The sequence below is a fragment of the Mustela erminea genome, chromosome 1 (genome assembly GCF_009829155.1).
Source record: "Mustela erminea isolate mMusErm1 chromosome 1, mMusErm1.Pri, whole genome shotgun sequence".
NCBI lineage: Eukaryota > Metazoa > Chordata > Mammalia > Carnivora > Mustelidae > Mustela > Mustela erminea.
The window spans coordinates 94,053,746-94,080,647 of NC_045614.1; the positions used below are offsets into that span (position 1 = coordinate 94,053,746).

Genomic DNA, 26,902 nt, shown 5'->3' on the forward strand with positions numbered 1-26,902 from the left:
CAATATTTTAAAACATATTGTTAAAAGTTTACACAACTTGGAAATATTCAATGTTTTAATAATCAGTATAATCAACAGTATGATGGGCAATGCTGTGTATTTTGCTGCGTGAAAGGCCAACCTATAATACACACCCAAAGCTTTCAAAACACAGCATATCTTTCTGACTGACCAACTCCAATTTTAAGAATTTAGGATTAAAAAAAGATCAAAAGATCTAGCAAATTTTATTTGGGAGATAGTTTATATCAGCATGGAAAATGTATTTGTGAGATAGTTTACATCAGTATGGGTTAGATTAATGAATAACTTTTAATATAAATGTTTGATGATAGGGGATTAAATAATTTGGTACAAAATACCATAAAGCCATTAAAAATTATGTAAAATATTTAAATGTCATGAAATTTGTAATATTCTACATAAAAGTACTAAGTAATTTAGGAGATCCAACTCTTACAAATTTACCTATTAACTCTGTTCTTCTGATGCTTGTTAATATTTTCTTATATATTCTCCCATTTTCTATGTGTATGAATATACAGAAATTAAAGTAAAAACTTTCTTTTTAGTTACCTTTCCTTTTAAGCCAAGGCAAATACTAAGGTCAATAATTCTGAAAATATAATTTCAGTCTGTCACTTAAATAGAACGAAGAAAACAAAATCCTTAATAAAACATTTAAACAGAGACTAAAGATAGGTTATGTTACAGATGTGTTGATTTACATGACAACTAATAGCAAAATGAAATCCTGGACTGATTTCTGACCCAGGAAGAAACATTTTTTTTTTCTTTCCTTAGGGTATTACTAAGACAACCAGTAAAAACTGAACGAAATGTACAGATAATAGTGTTTTATTAATATTATTTTCCTCATTTTCATAATTGTGCTGTGGTTGTATAAGAGTGTCCTTGATTTTAAGGAAATTCATACAAAAGCCCTGGGAGTAATGTGTCATCATGCCTGTTCCTCTCAAACACTTAAAAAGTAATTATAGATAAATAATATAATAGACTCCCTTATCCATAGTTTATGTTCCTCAGTTTGAGTTACTTCCAGTCAAGCCCAGTTCAGAAGCAGGTGATCCTCCTTCTGACTTATTATCAGAAGATCAACAGTAGGTTAACACTGTAAAACAATACCTACATCATTCACCTTGCTTCATCACATCATGTAGGTATTTTCTCATCTCCTATCATCACAAGAATGTGAGTACATTACAATGAGATATTCTGAGAGAGATTCATATAACTTTTATTATAGTATACTATTTTAATTGTTTTTGGTTGTTTTTGTTAATCTCTTAATATGCCTAACTTATAAATTAAAGTTTACTGGGGTGCCTGGGTGGCTCAGTCAGTTAAATATCCAACTCTTGATTTCAGCTCAGGTCATGATCTCAGTGTCATGAGACTGATCACAGTGCAAGGCTCTGCTCTGAGCGTGGAACCTGCTTGAGATTCTCTCTCTCCCTCCTCCCTCTGCTCCTCACCCTCACTTCTGTGCACACATGCTCTGTCTCAATAACTAAATAAATAAAACTAAACTTTGTCCTAGATATGTATATATATAGGAAAAGAATAGTATATATACTGTTTGTTCCCATCCGCAGTTTGAGGCATCCACTGGGGGTCCCCTGTAGATAAGGGGGAGGGATATTGTACAGGCTTACATATATAAAAATATATACTTACATGTATATGTATAGAGAGAGAGGAAAAAACAGGATAAAACAAACATAGCAAAATGCTAATATGTGGATAATCTGTATGAAGAATCTGCATAGAAAATTGTGTAAAATTCTTGCAAATTTTCTCCATCTGAAATTATTTCAAAATAAAAGAATTTTAAACACTGGGGGGGGGGAGTGACAATTTAACAAAATTAACATTCATATATTCATACTTACTGAAAGTCTGACACTAGTCCACAGCAATAAACAAAGCAGATAAAAATCCCTACCTTATCTTCTACCAGGTGGAGACAGACAATAAATACATAAGTAAAATGTTTATTATGTTAGAAATCAAGTGTTGTGGAAAGAGGGGAACACACACACACACACACACACACAATCACCTTCTTCCATATGTGTAAGTCTCCTTGGTAGCAGTGAGAATTTGCAATTTAAAATACCGCCTATAGGGGATGTGACAACAAGATGAGACAGGGCTCTAATATAAGGTGCAAGCCTAACAGAATTCAGGAAAAGTATATGATGGTGTCTTAAACCAGTTTTGTAGTAAAAAATTACTGACTCTATTTGAAAACTGATTAGACAGGATATGCTGATATACTGAATACAGGTGAGAAAGAAAACATCTAAGATGACTATAGCTTTAAAGCCTGAGCAACTAAAGGGTAGAAGACACTGTTATGGAAAAGAGGTGGGCGGGGGATAGGCAGCTTGGTAGTTTGGTTTTTTAAACATTGTGGCCCCATTAAATTTCTAAAGGAAGGAACTCAATAGACATATGAATAACTCTGGAGTCTAGAGTAAAGTCCAGCCTGGAGATATCAATCTGGGAGACATAAACTTATACATGGTATTTAAAGTCAAGAGACTGGATGTGATCACCAAGGGAGTAGTGGGTCAGTTGACAAAGGAAATGATGTTTTTAATCTGTTAATATAATCATAGGGTTAGTATAAACATGATATAGTGTTTGTTTAGAGACTGTTATTCATTTGAATAGAGAGCTACAATTAGGAATATGAATTAGGACAACTACAATATAAGAGTGGTTTAAAACACCTAATGGTATACCAAAAAGAAATGCCAATAACGCGATGCCCTGTAAGAATTTAAAAATAAAAAAATACTACCCATAACAGAAAGTCCTTACACTATTTGTTTTCATATGGCTGAGTAAAAAAACAAAGTCAGAGATCATGAAGTCTTAGAAAATATAAACAGTATTATTATAATAGCTAAACAAAGCATTTATCAATCAAAACTCAAGAATTGTCCAAAATGGAGCCAACTGACTCAAACTGTCTGAAGCAATCTTTAGAACAGGTATTGGAACATATGCAAATCTGGTCAATCTGACAAAGACACCTCTCAATATAAATTAATGGCTTGGCATTTTGGCATTCTTGACAGAAAGACTTCGGGAGTTTAAGATACAAGTTTAAAACCAAGCTTTGGGGGCGCCTGGGTGGCTCAGTGGGTTAAGCCTCTGCTTTTGCCTCAGGTCATGATCTCAGGGTCCTGAGATCAAGACCCACAACTCAGGCTCTCTGCTCAGCGCGAAGCCTGCTTCTCTCTCTCTCTCCCTCTGCCTGTCTTTCTACCTACTTGTGATCTCTCTCTCTCTCTGTCAAATAAATCCATAAATAAAAATCTTAAAAATAATAAAAATAAAACCTAGCTTTGCCACTTATATGCTGTGTGGGACCTCAGCAAATTACCACTTCATACTTTTGTTTTCTGCTTTGTAAACTACATCTAAGACTATTTCAGGTACGCCTGAGTGGTTCAGTCGGTGGAGCCTCTGCCTTCCATTCTTGTCATGATCCCAGGACCAAGTGCCACATCAGAGAACCTGCTACTCCCTCTGCCTACCTCTCCCCTTGCTTGTGCTTACACGCACTCTCTCATAAATAAATAAATAAAATCTTAAAAGAAAAAAAAAAGACTATTTCATAGTATTGACAGTGTAATTAAATGACATAAATAGCATCAGCCAGGGTAGAAATTCAGGAACTTGTGTTGTTTCCAAGATCAAGAAATGGGTCTGAGATAAGTATAGATGCCCATATGAACTAAAGAGTATGAAAATATGGACTGAAGTCTAACACAAGTTTCCAGAATGCACTATCCTACCCTCCAAATTCTTTTTCAATTCTAAAACATGAGATGAAAATGTACTATTTATCTACTAGATTATGGAATAGCAATTTTAGTAATTTTAGTAAATTTAATTTTATTAAAAATTAAATCAGATTTCTAACCACAAGGAGCTAAATCTGGATATGCATACACCTTTTCAACAAGAAAAGCAAAATTGTTATAGAGATGCAGCTACAGACACATCAAAATTAAGACACATTCTGTAATAACAACATAATAGCTCGCTAAAGGGGTGATAAATTCTCCTTAGGGGAAAAAAGGCATTCTTGAAGAAGGAAGCACTTAATCTGAAACTTATGAAGTTAAGAATTTCAACTGGAGGAAAACAAATTCAGGTAAGTAATCATATAGGCAGTTCATACTCCTACCTTCAGGCAAGTTTAGTCTTACTTCCAATTTGTACCTATAACTCATGAATCCTAGTGAAAACAATGTAACATATCTATAGCCTCAGAAAAATCATACAGTGATAGTAAGGAGAACTAGATAGTCTCCAGCATCTGAGTATGAAACTCTTTTTCTTTTCCCAAAATGCTTTCATAATGGATATTCTACCACCAAATATACAAAACTGATAAGTAATATAAAGAGCAATTTTAATATTATGCCTTTTCCACTGCAATTTTTTCCTTTTAATTAAAGATGGAATGTAAGATTGTAGAGAAAATAGTAAAAGTCATCCCTCTAACCTTCAAATTTAAGACTGTGCTAAAAAGTGAAAGGCTATAAAGATTCATTGAAGCTAATTAAAAACTGAGGCTAAGAAACATTAATAGAATAGCAATAACAACAACAAAAAAAAGAATAGCAATAACATGAAAAAAAACTCACAAGGACATATTTATAATAACTGGTTAATATTACCATTAATATTACCATCAACTGCAACAAGTACATTTCATTTGCATAATCCAAACCAACAAACTATACTTTAAAATCGTATTTATGAAATGATTATAAACTTTAATGTCATTATTTATTGATTTTACACAATATTTTTATCTTGAGATATGCTAATGATATTTGTTGTTAAATAAAGATAATCAAGTCCTGAGCAGGGGACCTAAACAGACACTTTCCCTAAGACATACAGATGACGAAGAGACACATGAAAAGATGCTGAACATTAATAATAATAAAGGAAAGGCAAATCAAAACCACAATAAGGTATCAAATCACACCCATTAGAATTCTAGTATCCAGAAAACAAGAAATAACAAGTGCTAAGTAGGGATGTGGAGAAAAGGAACTTTCATGTACTGTTAGTGGGAAATGTAACTGGTACAGCTACTATGAAAACCAGTCTCAAAAAATTAAAAAACAGAAATGCCATATGACCTAGTAATTCCACTGGTGGTTATTTACCCAAAGGAAATGAAAAGACTAATTCAAAAAGATATATGCACCTCCATGTTCATTGCAGCATTATTTAAAATAGCTAAGATATACAGAAAAAAACCTAAATTGTCCACTGATAATAAGTTAGATGGAGAAAGACAAATACCACATGATTTCATTTATATGTGACACCTAAAAAAAACAAAACAAAGAAGACAGAAAGAGATTGATAAATATAGAGAAAAAACTAGTAGTTGCCAAAGGGACAGGGGAAGAGATTGGGGGGCTGGATGAACAAAACAAGTAAAGGGGACTATGAGATTCAAACTTCCAGTTATAAACTAGATTAGTCATGAGGATAAAAAATACAGCTTAGGGAATATAGTCAATAATATTGTACTAACACTGTACGGTGACAGGTAGTAATTACACTTATCATGGTGACCACTGCATCATATATCGAATGGTCAAATCACTATGTTGTACACCTGAAACTAATAAAACATTGTATGTCAACTATACTTCAATAATAAAAATTTGAAAAAGAAAAGGCAAGCTCGTGTCTTTTAGAAATAGATTCTGAAATATCTACAGATGGAATGATGTCTATATGAACTTGAAAATAAAATAGGAAGGAAATAAGGGGTGGAGAAATGAAAAAGCCATGACTTGATAGCTGCTGTTGCTGCGTAATGGTTATATGAAGAGTTCATTATAGTATTATGCCTCTCACAAAAGAAGACTGAAATGTTCCATAATAAGAACTTTCATAAAATAGAGAAAAAATTGCTAATACCAAATCATATCATAAAAATGAGTATAGAATAGTACAAACCTTAAACCTTCACATGGTGAGTGATACTGTCTGAGAGCTTATGCTACCTTAAACTGAATGATGACTGGTGTACTCAAAAAATTTATAAAGAGGGGCACCTGGGTGGCTCAGTGGGCTAAGCCTCTGCCTTCAGCTCAGGTCATGATCCCAGGGTTCTGGATCGATCCCCCCATTGGGTGTTCTGCTCAGCGGGGAGCCTGCTTCCCCCACCCCGCCCCTCCTGCCTCTCTGCCTCCTTGTAATCTCTGTCAAATAAATAAATAAAATCTTAAAATATATATATATATACATATATATATATGTGTGTATATATATATACATATACATATATATATATATATATATATATATATATATATATATGTAAAGATATCCTCTCGAAGTACAGATATCCAGAATACTTCTAAACTTCTCAATCATGTATCAATGAGAATATATTCTCACACTAGGCCAAAATCCCAAATAATACTACCAAAATGCACACTTAAGAGGTCACAAAACATCAGAGCTGCACCTAAAATGCAAGGAGGTCACAACTACTACATCTCATTTCATATTAATCATCTTCTCCATGTCTTTACATGGATCATAATTTATTTACAAGTGAAGCATGGAGAGCAAAAAAGATACTAAAATCGAATTACTTTCCTGATCACTGTCAATCCAATTCATGAAGCAAAGTTTCCAAGAATCTCTAATATGTATTAACAGAACTAGAATTAACAAACAGCTTGTATCAAGCCCCTTTACTCAGTAACGATTACAAGAACAAAGACAAGTATAATACATACTGGAGGCCGACCAGGACGACCCCTTTTTCTTTTTCCTTTGATCTCTGTCTCTTCAAGTTCGCTGCCAGCATCAGAATGGGCAGTAGTTTCATTAGTTGAATCCCTAGAAAACGTGATATATTATTTTAGCGAACAAATTAATTCATATATACAATGCAGTTCTGTTCCACTACTTCCCTTACCTCCTGGAATATGGCTGTAAGAAGTGTTTTTTTCTTCCACTTCCAGAAAAAAATCTTTAGGAAACTGAAAATGTTATACTTCCTGTCTGTATCCCATAACTCTGAGTGACATGAATCTCCAAATTAATAGATAAACAAAGAGAAGGAAATGATTGTGGAAATGGCAGCTGCTATACAAAATATAAATGAAAATCCAGTTGTAAAAGATGAATTCACCAACACAAAAAAACTAACTCTTAAGAGGAATTTTGTTCATTCTGTAAAATCAGGAAAGTCAATAGTGTGCTAGTAAAAGTTTCACTGCCTCTTCAAAAAAATATGATTAGAGGGGAGCCTGGGTGGCTCAGTCATTAAGAGTCTGCTTCGGCTCAGCTCATGATCCCAGGGTCTTGGGATTGAGTCCCACATAGGACTCCCTGCTCTGCGGGAACCCTGCTTCTCCTCCCACTCCCCCTGCTTGTAGTTCCCTCTCTCGCTGTGTCTGTCAAATAAATAAATAAAATCTTTAAAAAAATATATGATTAGAAATGTTACTGATATAAAGGATATGTAACAATTTACTGACAAAAAAATACACAATATTTTTATTGTGAATTCCATATAGCTAATCCATTCACATAAAATGATAATTTTACCACTCTTGTATCCATACCTAACCTCTGGTTGCAACTGATGAACAAACACAGTTCTGACATGAAAGATCACAACTTCTTTACTGAATCAGTAACACTTCTCAAATACAAATACAAAAACTTCTCACTATGAGTGTTATCATAACATAATGGCTATAAACCTGGTATACCTTTAAATTTAACCTACATTCTTAACAATAACTTCATCACATTAGGTCTATAGACAAATGACAAAATAATAAATTGAGCCCTGATCTGTAGTGTTTGCTGCTTTTCTCAATGTAAGTAGTCCTACTACAACTTCAAATTGCCAAAATGGTATCAACATACTTGAGAAGTAATAAACAATAGTAGTACACGACTAAAAAGCATTTCTACCATAAAAATACAATAGGTATAAATAAAAACACAAGAACATATAAAATAGTAATATGTAAAATAATTAGAAAGCAGTGAATTTGAGGATTTGTTACATTTATTTTTAATATGATTTATTTAATTTTAAGTACATAAAGCTTAACTTTTTATAATGACAATGTTAATTTCACTGGGTCACAAAATTTCTGTAAATTTAATATTTAACTCTCCAAGACAATACAGGCTGGCTCTAGCATACACCACTGAAAAGATATACATAGTATGAAGAACTTCTTAATTAAATTTTATGTTACTAATAGTATAAAGGATATGCATAAAACTGCAAATACAGTAAAAGGAATACAGCAAAGGGGAGTCCAACATACAATCTATTATTTCTCCATCTGCTTCACTGAATGCTCTCAGTGTCATTTCCTCTTTGTGTCGGGTGCCTAAAGCTTAATTCTTTACTATCTGCTACTCTTCCCTTTATACCACACTCGATGGGAGATCTCATCCACTTGATGTATAACTTCTATCACTTCAATACATTATCAATAGACCTGATCACCCATTTCTCTTTTCTCCAAAGAAGACAAAGGGCTAACAGACATATGAAAAAAATGCTCAGCATCACTCAACATCACTCAACATCATCAAATCAAAATCAATGAGATACCACCTCACATAAGTCAGAATGGCTAAAATTAACAACTTAGAAAATAACAGATGTTGGAGAGGATGTGGAGAAAGAGGAGCCCTCTTTCACTGTTGGTGGGAATGCAAACTGGTGCAGCCACTCTAGAAAACAACAGGGAGGTTCCTCAAAAAAGTTAAAAATAGAACTACCCTATGACTCAGAAATTGTACTAGTAGGTATTTACCAAAAGGATACAAAAACACTGATTTGAAGGGGCACATGCACCTGAATGTTCATAGCAGCAATGTCCACAATAGTGAAAATATGGAAAGAGCCCAGATGTCCATCAACAGATGAATGGATAAAGATGATGTGATATATGTATGTCTGTGTACACACACACATGCACACGCACAATGGAGTATTACTTAGCCATCAAAAAGAATGAAATCTTGCCATTTGCAATGACATGGATGGAACTATAGGGTGTTATGATAAGTGAAGTAAGTCAGCGAAAGACAAATACATATATTTCACTCAAATGTGAAATTTAAGAAACAAAACAGGATCACATAGGGAAGGAAAGATAAGATAAAAACAGAGAGGAAGGCAAACCATAAGAGACTCTTAACTATCGGAAACAAACTGAGGGCTGCTGGAGGGGAGATGGGTGGTGGGATGGGATAACTGGGTGATGGGCATTAAGGAGAGTGCTTGATGTAATGAGCACTGGGTGCTATATGCAACTGATGAATCAAAAAGTCTACCCCTGAAACTAATAATATACTATATGTTAATTAAATTGAATTTAAATTTTAAAAGGTTTTAAAAACAGACCTGATCATTTACAATTCAAGATTTTTAAGTCACATGTAACATGCTTCTTTGAATGCCACATCAAATTTAGGAAATACCACATATAAAATTAAGTGCAACACTGACTTATTTCTAGCTCTCTGCTCAAGGCAATATAATTAACTGATTTATTTAGTTAATGCATAAGTGTACTTTAAGTTGTTACGCAAATTTATCATGGTCACCGTTATCCTGTCTTACTCATACTCCTAGAATCATTATCAATCTTCCTCTTGTGCCATTAGCTAACAAGTGTTCCCATGACGTCCCCCATATAATAATTCTCCAATTCTGTCCACGATTATTACCATAATAATCATGACTAATAATACCCTGAATTAATTTCAACTTAACTATTTCTAGTTTCCTCATGCAAGGCATAAATATAAATACCTGACGTATTGCCAGTAAGATTCTTAACATCGCAGTATTTCCTTATTTGCGAATCTTCAAAGGTGATCTGGTATTTAAAATTGTAAAAAGAGGGGCGCCTGGGTGGCTCAGTGGGTTAAAGCCTCTGCTTTCAGCTCATGTCATGATCCTAGGGTCCTGGGATCGAGCCCCACATCAGGCTCTCTGCTCAGTAGGGAGCCTGCTTCCTCCTCTCTCTCTGCCTGCCTCTCTGCCTACTTGTGATCTCTGTCTGTCAAACAAATAAATAAAAATAAAATCTTTAAAACTGTAAAAAGAAAAAAGACAGATTTCTGAGGAAGGTGGAGAGCAGGAAGATCCTAGGCTCACATCAACCCACAGATAGACCTAGAAACCACCCACATCAAGATTACATAACCCAGAAAACGACCAAGACTGTTTTAACAGACTCCCCACAGGCAAATTTAGGAAGAGGCCACATCAAAGAGGAGAGGAAAGGCAAAGATTTGCTGGGAGCCAAACAGACCACAAGACTGTCTAAGGGAGGTCAGGAAACCACCAGCACAGACAGGAGAGTAGAACAGATACCACACCAAGCACACAAGGTACCCCATGCATAGAGGACCCATACTAGGAAGACTAATCACTGTAACATTTGGCTTTAAAACCCAGAGGAGCTTAACTTTGCAAGTTCTCACCATCACCAGGGCTTAATATCAGAAACTTTAAAAATTAGCAGGCTGCCTCTGGGAGAGCTGGAGGGCAATGGGAAACCGAGTCCTTGCCCTTAAAAAAAGGCGGGGTGGGGGTGGGGGGCGGCCGTGAAATAGCAATAACAAACAGCTCCAGGGAGATTCAGAGCAGAAGCAGCAGTCTGAAAAATGACTTGGGTTAAGGAAGAGAGATTTGTTTACTAATCTCAGTGAATATGCTGAAGGTGTCCAGATCTTTGGGAGACTCCTCCAAGAACAGAAGAGCTGGCAGGCGCCATTTCCTTCCCTCTTACTCAGCCTAGATACATGGACACATATAGAACCAGTATGAACACACTCTCCATCTAGCTTGCTAACAGCACCCTTACCTCCATGCTTTCCTGTGGACCTGCCCCCTCCAGGCCCACCTCCAAATGAGTCTATACAAAGCTGTATCATAGGTATGGAATTGTGCTAACAGCCCCAGCAGGGACTAGGAACAGTGCAAAGTGACTCCTGCCCTGCGTAAAGGGGAAGAAAACCACACATACCAGTTTGACTGCAGCACAGGCAATGGACTTGGGGCAGACAGCTGGTCTGACCACAGGTACTTCCCATCTGCAGTCCCTGGAGGTCCCTGCAGGCACTTCCCACCAATGAAAGCTTCTCATGAGATAGTACCTGCAGTCTGATGCTACTGGAGCTCTGGCAAATGTCTGGTCCGACCTAACTCAATCCCAAGGCCACCCAGACAGGCACACTAAATAACAAAGAACTAAACTCTGCCCACAACAGGCAGGAAGAACCATTAAAGAGGACCAAACTGAAGGCAAATACAGCTCACCCACAACAGCAAAATGCATACAACATTCACAGAAGACACCCCTGAAACCAAAGGTTTGGACAATTAGGGGACAATGCACTGTAGGGAACTAGAGGACATCTTATTCATAAGGCCATTACTTTCAATAGGAGGAGAAGTAGCCGACTTTTCTAAAACATGAGAGATAAAACATAAGACACAAATAAGGAGACAGAGGAATGTGTCCCAAATAAAAGAACAGGACAAAAATCACAGCTAGAGACCTAAAATGAAATGAAGGTAATATGCCTGAGAGAAGATTTAAAGTAACAGATACTCACTGGATTTGAAAAAAGAGTACAGGACCTCAAAGAGAGCCTTAAAAAAGAGGTAGAAAATATAAAAAAGAACCATTCAGAGATGAAAAACTCAATAACTAAAATTAAAAATACACTAGAGGGAATAAATAGTAGACTAGAGGAATCAGAAGAATGTATCAGCAACCTAGTGGACAGACTAATGAAAAACAATAAAGCTGAACAGGAGAGAGAAAGAAAAATAAATAATAATAAATGGAAACAGACTCAAGCAAGATGCCTGGATGGCTCAGTTGGTTAAGCATCTGCCTTCGGTTCAGGTCATGATCCTCAGGCCCTGGGATGGAGTCCCACATCAGGCTCCTTGCTCAGCGGAGAGCCTGCTTCTCCCTCTGCCTGCTGCTCCCCCTGCTTGTGCGCTCTCGCTCTGTCTGTCTCTGACAAATAAATGAATGAATGAATGAATGAATGAATGAATAAATAGATAAAATCTTGGGGGGGGGGGGGATAGACTTAAGGAACTCAGTGACACCAATAAGCGTAACATTTGCATTATAGGGAATGCCGAAAAAGAAAGGAGAGAAAATGGGGAATAAAATTTATCTGAAGAAATATGGTGGAAAGCTTCCTGAATATGGGAAAGGAAACAAGAAATCCATATTTAGGAGGTAGAGAAAGCCCTCTCCCCTGCAAATCAATCCAAGGAGGTGCCCACCAAGACACATAGTAATTAAAATGGCAAAAAGTAGTGATAAAGAGAGCATTTTAAAAGTAGCAAGAGAAAAGGAAACAATTATATACAAGGAAAACTCCAACAGGCAATGAGCTGATTTTTCAGCAGAAACTTTGCAGACCAAAAGAGAGTGGCATAATATATTGTCACTGAAAGGAAGTACGGAAGGGAAAAGACCTGCAACCATGAATAATCAATCCAGCAAGGCTATCATTCAAAATAAAAGGAGAGGGGCGCCTGGGTGGCTCAGTGGGTTAAGCTGCTGCCTTCGGCTCAGGTCATGATCTCAGGGTCCTGGGATCGAGTCCCGCATCGGGCTGTCTGCTCGGCAGGGAGCCTGTTTCCCTCTCTCTCTCTCTCTGCCTGCCTCTCCATCTACTTGTGATTTCTCTCTCTCAAATAAATAAATAAAATATTAAAAAAATATATAAAAAAAAATAAAAGGAGAAATAGTTCCCCAGACACACACAAGTTAAAGGAATTTATGACTACTAAGCCAACTTTACAAAAAATGTTAAAGGGGACCTTTTAAATGGAGGGAAATACCATAAAGCCAAGAGTAGGAAAAGTAGGAAGCAGTAAAAATAAGTATGTCTACAAAAGTCAGTAAAAGGATTCAAAAAAGCACTGAATCACTGTATTTTACCCTGAAACTACTATAACAATGTATATTCATTATACTGGAATGAAAGTGGTTTTTTTTAACTTTTTAAAAAATAAAATAAAAATTATAAATAATATTGATCTAGTCCAGGACTACATAGTAAATATAATACACTTCAGGGTCTTAAAGTCTGTCTACTCTTCAACTCTATCATCATTGCCTGAATGCAGCCACATATAATATGTAAGTGAATGGACATGTCTGTAGTCCAACAATATTCATAAAAACAGAACTTTAAGCCACTAGCAGTAGTCAATTCCTGATCTAGCTCATCTTATTCATCGCCACTAAAAAATAATAAATCATACTGCACTTTTTCTCAATACAGACCAAAACGATTATGTTTACATATACTGTGTGCTATTTATATATATTATCTACAAAAACATGTACAAAAACCTTGTAAGAAAACACATTATATCAATACAAAGAAATGCAAGATCTGAAAATCCGATTATCTTGTTTATAGTCACATACCTAATATGTGGCACAGTATATTTAGATCTCTAGGTAAACCTGAATTCTCCATCTCCATGTCTAGCATACTAGACTGCAAATACTATGTTTTCTTTTTCTCTTGTGTGGACAGAATCTACTAGTGCTTTTGATGCTTTTTTTTTTTTTTAAGATTTTATTTATTCATTTGACAGAGAGAGATCACAATAGGCAGAGGGGCAGACAGAGAAAGAGGAGGAAGCAGGCTCCATGCTGAGAAGAGAGCCCGATGCAGGGCTCGTTCCCAGGACCCTGAGATCATGGCCTGAGCCAAAAGCAGAGGCTTAACTCACTGAGCCACCCAGGTGCCCCGCTTTTGATGCTTTAAATCAGAAAGCAACTATAGGAACATGTCTGTTCTAGCATATAATACATAACCCATTAGTGAAAATAATTTATCCTTGAGCACTACACTTTACTGATAAAAGAGAAAGGTACAATATATTTTCTAATTCTGCCAACTTCAGCCAGTTTAAAAAATGATAGCTATAATCAACAAATTACTAATACATTCCAGTTAGTATATGTGTATATGTGTATATATGTGTATATGTATATACACATATACTAATAAATGTGTGTTTATTAGAATATACAAGAATACATATATAATTCTTTTTACTTCAAGCAATAGGAGGATATAAGAATACAAGGAAGAGTTTCCCTAACTCTGAATCCCAAACTGAAGAATAACAGTTTGACTACTACCCTGCCATAAATATTTATGATTTTGCATATATAAATACATATCAAAATACAATTTATTTATTTCATTGTTTTATTTTCTTCTTCTAACTATATTTGTTTTAAATTTGTTAATTAATAGGAATCTTCCATGCAAGTACACAGAATTCTGGAAAAGTATGCTTCATAATACAGTATGCTTCATAATACATAGGAAATTTATTTAATTACTTCCCTATCCATGAGCACTCAGACTGTCTCTAGTTTTAAACTATTAAAGAGCTGAAACAATTATCTTGTACAGTTAACTCTCATTATATAGTAACAAATTGCTCTCTAGGACAGACACAGAATCCTTGATCAAAAATTCAAACTTTGGGGGCGCCTGGGTGGCTCAGTGGATTGAGCCGCTGCCTTCGGCTCAGGTCATGATCTCAGTGTCCTGGGATCGAGCCCCGCATCGGGCTCTTTGCTCAGCGGGAGCCTGCTTCTCTCTCTCTCTCTCTGCCTGACTCTCCGCCGACTTGTGATCTCTCTGTCAAATAAATAAATAAAATCTTTAAAAAAAAAAAAAAAAAAATTCAAACTTTGACCAACTGCTGCAAAAAACCTACAAATACCCTGCCAATGTTTAATGTTCACATTTATACTACTACTAGACAGAAGTTAAGAGAGTGGAAGAATCAGATCAAATCTTATAAAAATGAATTTTTATTCCCTAAAACACTAAATTCTGTCTACCTCTCTCCATTTGCACTGTAACCACTTCAAGTTGTCAATATAACTGGCTTGCATACTGCAATACCCTCCTCTTAAAAGGTCTCCTTGCCTCTACTGTTGTCCCTCCCCAATAATCACTATACTACCAAAGAGTGATTTTCTAAATCTATCCAATGCATCTCTTCCACGCTTAAAACCCTAAACTGACTTCTTACTATCCCTAAAAAGAAAAATTCAAAATTCCTATTATCATTTAAGCAGGTCCCTGTATGATATAGCCCCACTCTACTCACAAGCCTTAATCTCATGTCAATCTCTATCCCCAACCCTGAAAAAAAAAAAAAAAAGAGAAAGAAGAGCTTTATTTCAGTCTCTCAAACATACCATGAGTCCTCCTAACTCAGGGTCTCTGCAAACGCCATTCCTTCAATCTGAAATTAATACTCTGATCTCTTCTTCCCAAACCTTTCCTCTGCTTCGGAGTTAAGCTCAACCCTTTTCTATAGAAGAGTAGACTAAATCAAGGCTCATGGTAAAATTCTCACAAAATTCTCTAATTTATCATCCCAGCACCTCAATGGCAGATCTATATATTTGTGATTACTTCACTAATACCTATTTATTTAAGTTTCATGAAAACATGGACTGGAAATCTACTACATGCTCTTTCTCTCAAGAACCTAACATACCTTCAGATACTGTACTATGTAGCAGAATATAAAAATATGTGGTAACTGGTATTATTTCATAATGCCTAACAGTAAACACCACAAAGGTGACAAATTCATCAGTGATAACATTATCTAAATAAGCTAAGAAATAACAAGGTCACAAAAAAAATTTTTTTTTAATGTCATTCACTAGTTCTTGTGTCTACTTATAATAATCATTATTGAACTAAACATTAAGAACTGCTGGGTCAAAATATTTTTGTTTTTGAGGAGATCATAGAGATCATTTTTTTTCTCCCTCTTTTTTTAAAACGATGGCATGGAGCTCAACATGGGGCTTGTACTCAAAATTATGAGATCAAAAGTCAGATACTCAACCGACTGAGCCACCCAGGAACCCCAAGATCAATTTCTAATATACTGTCTTCACTACAAATGATGGAAACTGAAGTTTACAAATACTAAGAAACATATTTCCTTTCACTTACAAAATGCAGATATGGTATTGCTGGCTGGCTGGAATAAACAAGGTAATATATTGCTGTTATAATATCTGTCAAAATCCTCAGAGAACTGTATGCCCCCAACATATGTTCCTTAGATCTCAACTTGACCAAGAGTACAATCTCCCACTGACAGACTGAAAGCAAAATTCACTTATCCACCTAACAGATCACCACTATCCACTACCCATAATCATAATACAGGCTTACATTTTAACGAGAAAAATTCAGTTACTCACCAAAAAAATGACGTTAAATACTATTGTGTCAATGTAACTTCTCCTTAAATGCAACATGTATTTAAATACAATCTCTGTTCCATATTTAATCAAAGACATATTTCTATTGGGCCTACCTAACAACTAATAGTCGAAGATAAAAAAGTGCAGTTTAGGCAGAAACAAGGGTTATAAAACATTATGTAAAGTATGGTACTAGAAGAAAAGCAAAGAACATTACAAAACCACAGGAGGACACCTACCCCAACTCTGAGTGGAAAGAAGAGTTTTGCTGGAGGCATGACACATCAACTAAGACCTATAGTATTAGTGAGTTTGCCAGGTAAGAGCAGAGTTAAGTAGGAACTGCTGGCAGGACAAAGATTTAAAAAAAGAAAGAAAATATTATGTGGAGACCTCCAAAAATCTCTATGTTAAGAAGTATTAAGACATGAGTTAAATACTTAGAAAGGGCTTAAATTTTATCTCCTGTATTTGGGGGAAAAAAGGAATATAGATATGGATGGTTTTTCAAGCAGGTAAAGACATTTAGACACTCTGTCTTAGATACCTGAAGGAAAAACACAAGGCCGGAAAATGAGGTAAAAGGTGCCTACAATCTCTTAGTAAAGAGATATATAAATGAACCAGGACAATACAAATATAAATAATTACATAAACCGTTGATCACTCTCATTATATCTAAACCACTGTTGTCATACAGGATCACAGTATGCAAGTTCCTAATTTGTATCCTGATGAAACCTACAAAAAAGAAAGTATCTGCTACTACACTAATTGTATTTCCCAAAGAATACAAAATAAGACCCAATTCTAGATCCATCCTACAATTCCAACAAATCTAATGAGATACTACTAAAAATGCCAATGCAACCGGAATGGCCCAACAAAATATTTATACTTTGCAGGCGATTCATTCTCTATCACAACTTGTAGCACAAAAGCAGTTAAACAATTTGTTAAAGAGTAAGAATGGCTCTGTACAAATTTACAAAAATTTATAAAAAATTTTTATAAAAAACAGGCAGCATGCCAGCCTTGGTCCATGGGTCATAGTATGCTAACCCCTGATAAGGAGAGTAACATCTTTGCTCAATAACACAAAAATATTGATATTACTACAGCAAGGGCCATGCAGAGATATGGTAATTACACAATCTAATAGTTGTTTGATTTTAGACATACTGCTCAACTATCAGAGAACCTATCTGATGTGTGTCATTAAAAAAAGCATTTCATATACAAAAAATGTGGTATTTTTTTTAAAAAATTAGAAAACTGTAATACTTACTGTAACACTGGTAACTCTGAAGTAATCATTGCTGAAGAGGTCTTTCCACAATGCAGCAAAAGAACCAAGTGCTGTCCAACTCAAAACTTTTTAAATAACCTCAAAGTCAATCCTGTTATTTAAAAAAAAAAAAAAGAAAGAAAATTATTTTATTTCCAGCTTTATTGAGGTATAACTGACAAATAAAATTGTATGATATTTAAAGCATACGTGATGATCTGATATGCATATACATTGTGAAGGACTCCTCCTCATCAAATAATTAACATATCCATCACCTCACAGGTGAAGGTGGGATATTGCTATCCACCTTACAGAAAATAAAAAGATTAGAATGGACAGTTGTATGCCAATAAATCACATAACCCATTGTTAAACAAACAAATTCCTAGAAATATAAAAACTGCCAAAACTGGCCCAAGAAAAATAGAAAATCTGAACAGACATACTGATGTAAAAATCCTAAAAACAAAACAAAACAAAAACAAAAAAAATCTGGCAAACAGAATCCAACTACATATTCAATGTAATATATGCCACAGGCAAGTGGGATTTATTCCAGGAATGCAAGAGTGATTCAACTTAAAAACAATGGTCAATTTAATACATTAATAGAAAGAAAAATGAGCTACATGATCATCTCAAATTACGACAGAAAGCATCTGGCACAATCTCAAGGGAAACCAAAAAGCCAAATATTCTTTCATAATAAAAACATTTTAAAAAACTAAAAAAGGAACTTTATTAATATGATAAAGGCCACTTATGAAGAATACATAGGTGGCTTCATCAATAGTGAAAGACTAAAATAAAAGCATTCCTCCTAAAATCAGGAAGAAAACAATAATGTCCATTTTCACCACATCCTTAGAAATGTACCACTATACGTTTTGGCAAGAGACAAGAGACAATTAGTCAAGAAAGAGATATGAATTACACCTAAACAGAAAAGAAGTAAGTTATCTGCATTCACAAATGGCATCATAATAGTTTATATACAGAAAATCTCAGAGAATCTACAGCAATAAAATATTAGTAAAGAAAAGTTGCAGGGTACAAATAACATACAAAAATCCACTGTGTTTATTAGAACTGAATAATGTATCAATGGTGCAGGATACAAAAATTACTATGAACAATTTGGTGGGGATTTTTTGGGTACACTAACAATGAACAAATCAAGAAGGCAAGAAAGGAAAAATTCGATTTCTAATACTATCAGAAAGAATAAAATAATTAAAAATAAACAACCAGGTCCCCTGGGTGGCTCAGTCAGTTAAGCGTCTGCCTTGGGCTCGGGTCATGACCCCAGAGTCCCGGGATCAAGTCCGGCATTAGGCTCCCTGTTCAGCGAGGAGTCTGCTTCTTCCTCTCCCTCTGCCCCTCCCCCTGCCCTTTCTCTCACTCTCTCTCAATTAAATAAATAAATCTTAAAAAAAAAAACTGTTTAAAAACATAGTAATAAAAAATAAACAACCAGGGTGAAAGACCTGTACACTGAAAACTACAAAACACTGCTGAAAGAAATGAAAGAAGATACCAGTAAATGGAAAGACATCCACTGTTCGTGAATGGGAAAACTTATTATTGTTAAGAGGTCAACACTATCCAAAACAATGGATATCAATATCCCAATTACATTTCTGCAGAAATAGAAAATTCCATCCAAAATTTGTATGGAATCTCAAGGAAGAGACTCCTAAAAGCCAAAACAACACTGAAAAAGAAGACCACAGTTGGAGGTCTCATACTTCCTGATTTCAAAACTTAACCACAAAGTGACAAAAATCAATACTGTGTTTCTGGCATAAAGACAAAGAACAATGAAAAAGATCCCAGAAATAAACCCTCACATACACTGTCAAATTAATTTTCACAAGGGAGCTAAGACCATACAACATGGAAAGGACAGTCTTTTGAACAAATGATACTAGGAAGAGTAGACATTTACATACAAATGAATAAAGCTGTACGCTGACCAGACACTATATACAAAAATTAACTCAAAATAGATCAAACATCTAAATGTAAAAGCTAAAACTATTAAACACTTTTTCAGAAAACACAGAGCAAAAACTTCATGAAACTCTATGTGACATTAATTTCTTATATATGACACAAAGAGCACAGCAGCAAGAGAAAAAACAGGTAAGACAGACTTCATCAAAATCAGAAACTTGTGGGGGCACCTGGATGGGTCTGCTGGATGAGAGTCTGGCTCTTGGTTTTGGTCCAGGTCGTGATCTCACGGGTCATGGGATCAAGCGCCCAGTAGGCTCCGCACTCAGCGGGGAGTCCACTTAGGATTCTGTCTCCTCTCCCTCTACTCCTCCCCTGGTCGCAAGCGCATGCATGCTCCCTCTCAAATAAATGTTTTAAAAAAATCAAAAATTTCTGTACATCAAAGGACACTATCAAGAGAGTAAAGAAGAAAGCAAAAGAGGGGCACCCAGTGGCACAGTCGATTAAAGCCTCTGACTCTTGGTTTCAGCTCAGGTCGTGATCTCAGGGTCATGTGAGAGTTGAGAATGACTAAAATTAAAAAGACCATTTCAAGTGTTGGTGAGGGGACAGAACAATAGGAAATCTCACATATGGCTAAAGGGAATGAAAAAATTGAATAAACTCTTTCAAAAAAAGACTGGCCATTCCTTAAAAAGTTATATATACATAAACCATGACCGAGAAATCTCTCTCTTAGGTATTTGTCGAAGTAAAAAGAAAGCTTACATTCATACAAAAACATACATTCAAATGTTTATAGCAGCTTTATTCTTAATTCCCCAAAACTGGAAACATCCCCAAATGGCCTAAAGCAAGTGATTGGATATATAATATGGTACATCTATACAATAAAATACTATCAAACAGGGGCACCTGGTTGGCTCAGTTGGTTAAGCATCTGCCTTTGGCTCAGGTCATGATCCCAGGGTTCTGGGATCCAGCCCAGCATAGGCTCCCTGCTTAGTGGAAAGCCTGCATCTCGCTTGCTCACTCTCTCCCTCTCTCTCTGCTGCTTCCCCTGCTTTTGTGCTTGCTCTCTCATCAAATAAATTTTTAAAATCTTAAAAAAAAAATACTACCATACAATTAAAAGGAAGACTGCTACTGACTGATACATGCCACAACATTTATGAATTTCAAGTGCATAGACTATCTCCAAACTATATAATTCCATTTATGAGATATTATAGAAAAGTACAGAGAACAGATCAATGGTTGCTAGAGGTTGGGGGAGAAGAGGACTAACTTAAAAGAGACAGCTTAAGAGAGACTGGGGGTATATGCTGCATACAAATTAACACTTTTCTTTAAAATCCAACTAGAATTTTTTATAGAAATTACTGAAATTATTCTCAAATAAATAGAAAAAGAAAAAGGAACTATAAGAACCAAAGCCTGGAAGAAGAACAAAATCAGAAGATTCATTTTACCTAATTCCTATAAACATACAAGCTTACAAAATTTTATATAAGAAACACAAAAATGGTATGTTTTATATATTGCCATGCAATCTGCATTTTTCACTAAGGAAAGCACTGTGGACACTCTACCTCATTTGTTTTAATTATTATTTAATATGTATATGTTTTTAAATGATTGTTTAAAAGTATTTAAGCCATTTTTCAGTGAAAATTTAGCATGTCTCTAATTTTTTACAACCATATACAATACTGTCATCTATCCTTTCTCAACTACACAAATGTATTTGTAGGACAGATTTCTTGTGATGAACATTTATAAAACATTCATACAATTTTTTACTGCCAAATTTCCCTCTAAAAATACTGTACCAATATATACTCCTCTCACCAGTATATGTTGAATTAGTTAAATATAAAAATATACTCACTATATATTGAAGCTTATTTAAAGTACCACAGATTTAGCTTTATACCAATACACCTTTAAAGGAAAAACATATCAGTACACCTTTCCTGCTCTGTAACCACCTTGCTCTGAAAAGAAAGTCCACCCTAGGCTTTCAGATCATATACCAAGATGTCTAATGACGATTTGGGAACATTTGCAAGATTTTGAAAATTTGAATTCATGGAGATTTTACTTAAGAACAATAATCCGGTGCATTCTTATCCTCTACTCACTGTTTTCATTGAGTGTCTCATTTTACTGAGCACATCCAACTCTGTCTTAGAAATCTGTACATTTTGCCTTGTGTACTCTGTACAGCTTTAGAACTATTTCCCTCAGTGGAGAAGATATAAATAAATGATGAGTTCCAGCCTTTCCCTTAACATTATGCCAACCCTTAAATCTAATTATTTTGTTCTAACTATAGTTTTAAAAGCCTTGTTTATACTTAGTATTTTCCAGAAGCCATCCTAACATTATTCTAAAGTTCTATCAATTTTATAAATCCTCCTTGGCCACATATGAATCTATTCTGTTTTTACAGGTCGTCTTCTTTAAACTGGTTGTAACCAGATTGTCTTTTTTTTCTTACTACTAAGGACACCCAACATTAATTAAGTATCTACTGAGTTGTACCTACGTGCTAGGCATTGTGTTAAATTTGATTTTCAAGAATGAAAATTCCCCATTTTTTCAGTTAGCTTGGTTTCAAAGATACCCTACATAAAAGAACATGCCTTCCACCTGCCCCCACCCCCACCTCTCTCTGGCATTTTTTCTAGTATCTAAGTACACTTCTCATGATGAGGAATTTTTTTTCTCTATGCTGACCTGATTACTTCGTCCATTTCTCCAATCAGTTCTCACTCTCAAAATGAAGTACAAAGAGCAGTTTCCCTTATTTTGTCAAAATTATAAGAGTTTTTTTTTTTAAGGGCAGAACTAGAAAGTATCAGGCAGAACATCAGTAAGGACCTAGGTAAACTCAGTAACTTCACCAATCAATTGGATATAACTGACATCAATAGACTACTTCATCTATTAACAGCAGAATTCACATTCTTCTCAACCTCACTTACAGCACTGATCGGACTGACCAAATTATGAGCCATTAAATACAAATTAACAATCTGAAAAAATAAAAATCATATAGTGGAGGGGCACCTGGGTGGCACAGTGGGTTAAAGCCTCTGCCCTGGGCTCGGATCGTGATCCCAGGGTCTGGAATCAAGCCCCGCATTGGACTCTCTGCGCAGAGAGAGCCTCCTATCTCCTCTCTCTGCCTGCCTCTCTGCCTACTTGTGATCTCTGTCTGTCAAATAAATAAATAAAATCTTAAAAAAAAAAATAATACAGTGTATACTTCACACTACAATGAAATTAGAAATCATCATCAAAAAGGAAAGCTGAAAATCCTAAAATACTTGGAGATTGAACAACACATTTCTAAGTAAAACAAGTCAAAGAAATTTCAATAAAAATGTTAAAATATTTTGAGATAAATGAATACTAAAATACAACTTAATAAAATTTGTAGGTGCAGCAAAAGCAGTGCTTAAAGAAAAATTTATAGCATTGTATGCCTACAATAGCAAAGAGAAAATCTAGAATCAATCATTTAATAAGTTTTCATCTTAGGAAACTAGAAAAAGAACAAAAGCAAGCAGCAGATTAGAGGAGAAATCAAAGAAGTTGGAAACAGTGAATCAACAATGAAAATAAACGAAAGCAAAAGTTTTTTTCAAAAAGATCAAAAAATCAATAACCTCTAGGCATGCTAATTAAGAAAAAAAAAGTAAGACACAAATTACTAAAATGAGAAATCAAAGAAGAAATTTCATTACAGAATCTGAAGACATTAAAAGGATAAAAGGGTATACTGTGAACTATTCCCAGAAATTTGATAACTTAGAGGAAACAGACCAAGTCCCTGAAAGATACTACCTATAAAAAATATGAATAGTTCTATTTTAAGAAACTTAATAACTAATAACCTTCCAAGATAAAAAGTCACTAGACCCAGATGGGTTCACTAATGAATTGTACCAAACATTTAGGGAAGAAGCTACACAAATTTTGTATAACATCTTCCAGAAGACATAAACAGAGGAAATACTTCCTAACTTTTTCTATGAGGGCGTCACCCTAATACCAAGACCAGACAAAGACATTACAAGAAAACCGTAGAGCAATATCTCTCACAAAGATGTAAAAATCCTCAAAAAAATATTAGCAAATCAAGAATTTTAGATCTCTGTCTGTCAAATAAATAAATAAAATCTTTAAAAAAAAAAAAAAAAAAAAGAATTTTAAATGTCCTGAAAGAACTGTATACCACAACTAAGTGGGATTTACCCTAGGTATGCACAACTACTTAACATATGAAAATCAAGTAATGAAACCTATCACACAAGAGGCAAAGAAGAATAATCAAGTGGTAGTATCAATAAATGAACAGAAAGCATTTTCACAAAATTCAACACACATCTGTGATTTTAATAAAACTCTCAGCAAGTAAGATAAAGGAGAACTTCCTCAACTTGATAAAGAACATCTATAAAAATCCTACAGCTAACAACTGATATAACTGTGAGAAACTAGAAACTTTCCCACTAAGAACAGGAAAAAAAAAAGGACAACTCCTTCTTACCATTCCTTTTCAACACTATTCTGAAGTCCAAGCAAAAGCAGTTAAGACAAGAAAAGGAAATAAAAGGTACACAGACTAGGAAAGGAGAAATCAAACCTCCTTTGTACACATACTACAGAACTGTCTATGCAGAAAATCTAGAAGACTAGACACCCCTCCCCCAGAAGAACCCCACCCTCTTGGAACTAATAAGCAATTATAGTAGGGTTGCAGGATATAAGGTTAATATATAAAATACCTTTCATATAAGCAAACAATGAATAACTGGAATTTGAAATTGACAACACAATGACATTTACCTTGGCACCAAAAAAGAGAAAAAACAGGTATAAATTCAACAAAATATGCACAAGACCTGTACAAGAAAAACTGTAAAACTCTGATGAACAAAATCTAAGAACTAAATAAGTGGATAACAATTTCACGTTCCCAGGTAAGATGACTCAATATTGTGAAGACATTAGTCCTTCCCAAATTGATCTACAGATTCAACACAATCCCAATTAAAATCCCAGCAAATTATTTTGTGTATATCACAAACTGACGCTAAAGTTTACAGGAAGGCAAAAAGACCCAGAATAATCAACACAGTATTGAGAGAGAAGAACCAAGTTAGAAGAATGACACTACCCAACTTACTATAAAACTACAGTAATCAAGACTATACCAAAATCCAAAGCAGATCAATAGAACAGAATAGACAGACTGGAAATACACCCACACAAATACAGTCAACCAATCTTTAGTCAAAGGAGGAAAGATAATACCACAGATAAAAGTAAAAGACAGTGTTTTCAACATAGGAAACTAGATGTCAACAAACAAAAAAACTAACATCAAGAACAAAAACCCTTAAACACAGATCTTACATCCATCACAAAGTTAACTCAAAATGAATCAGATCTAAATGTAAACTCCAAAGTATAAAACCCGGGACCCCTGGGTGGCTCAGTGGGTTAAGCCTCTACCTTCAGCTCAGGTCATGATCTCGGGGTGGTGGGATTGAGTCCCGCATCGGGCTCTCTGCTAAGTAGGGAGTCTGCTTCCCCCTCTCTCTCTGCCTGCCTCTCCACCTACTTGCAATCTCACGTGCGCTCTCTGTCAAATAAATAAATAAATAAAATCTTTAAAAAAAAAAAAAAGGGTATAAAACCCTTAGAAAGTAACACAGGAGAAAATCTAGATCACCTTGGGTATGATCATGAGTTTTTAGATACAACACCAAAGGTAAAGCTATGAAAAAATTGTCTGACAAACTGGACTTCATTAGAATTTTAAAATTCTCCTCTGCAGAAGAATGATAAAACAACTCACAAACTGGGAAATAATATTTGCAAAAACATTTTTGTCTTTCTAACTTCTGAAGTATCATTCAAAATATACAAAACAATTCTTAAAACCCCAACAATTAAAAAAAAACCAACCTATTAAAATATGGGCATAATTTCTAAACCAATACCTCAATGAAGAAGATACATGGCAGAAAAACAAGAAAAAATACTCAAACATCTTATGTCACTAGGAAACTGCAAATTTAAAAAAAAAAAAAAAGTGACCTACCTTTACATACCAACTAGCATGGCAAAAATCCAGAACACTGAAACAAATACTGGTGAGGATGTGAAGCAACAGGAATATAAAATAACACAGCAACTTTGGAAAACAGTTTGGTAGTTTCTTATAAAACTAAACATACTCTTAAAATACGATCCAGCAGTTCACCTGTGTGGCTCAGGGGGTTAAGCCTCTGCCTTCAGCTCAGATCATGATCTCAGGGTCCTGGGATCGAGCCCCTCATCAGGCTCTCTGCTCAGCGGGGAGCCTGCTTCCCCCCCTCTCTCGGCCTGTTGCCTTCTCTGCCTATTTGTGATCTCTCTGTGTCAAATAAATAAATAAAATCTTGAAAAAAAAAAAAAAAGCCCATAATCCATCAATCATGCTCCTAAGGTATTTATCCAAAGGAGATGAAAACATCTCCATACAAAAACCTGCATATAGATGTTTTTAGCAGCTTCTTTAGTAACTGTCAGAACATGGAGCAAACAAGCTGTCTTTCAGGAGGTGAATAAACAAACTGGTATATGCAGGCAATGAAATATTACTTAGTCCTAAAAAGAAATGGGCTATCAAGCCATGAAAAAGACATGGAGGAATATTAAATGTATATTACTGATGGAAAGAAGCCAATCTGAAACTGCTACATATTATATGATTTCAGCAACATAGCGTTCTGGAAAAGGCATGACTATGAAAACCGTAAAAATTTTAGATTTGCCAGAAGTTAGGGGGCAGAAGGGAAGATAAAAGCACAGAGGAATATTAGGTCAGTGAAAGTTTTTATATAATATCATAAAGATGGACATGTCATTATCAAAACCCACAGAATATACAACACCAAGAGTGAAACCTAACACAAACTACGGACTTTGGAGGATAACAATGTGTCAGTGAGGTACTGAAGAGATGTACCATTCTGGTGGCAAGACACTGATAGTGGGGAGGGTGTATATATGTGGGGACAAAAGGTATAGGAAGTTCATGTGTCTTTTTTTGTCAATTTTGCTATGATCCTAAATCTGCTCTTAAAAACAAAGCGTCCTGGGACGCCTGGGTGGCTCAGTTGGTTAAGCAGCTGCCTTCGGCTCAGGTCATGATCCCAGCGTCCTGGGATCGAGTCCCACATTGGGCTCCTTGCTCCGCAGGAAG

The 26,902-nt window shown here is 35.3% G+C and overlaps 1 protein-coding gene across 2 annotated transcripts in view; it reads right to left on the reverse strand.

Annotated features, from left to right (window-relative positions):
• STAG1 (stromal antigen 1) overlaps nucleotides 1-26,902 on the reverse strand; it is a 434,712-nt gene that overhangs the window by 295,658 nt on the left and 112,152 nt on the right. For both annotated transcript variants that reach the window (XM_032333876.1, XM_032333865.1), the window contains 2 exons: nucleotides 17,674-17,785; nucleotides 6,825-6,927 (listed from right to left, as the gene is read on the reverse strand). In XM_032333876.1, coding sequence (XP_032189767.1) covers nucleotides 6,825-6,927; nucleotides 17,674-17,702 — 132 coding nt within the window. In that variant the 5' untranslated portion in view covers nucleotides 17,703-17,785. The remainder of the gene's footprint in view (nucleotides 1-6,824; nucleotides 6,928-17,673; nucleotides 17,786-26,902) is intronic.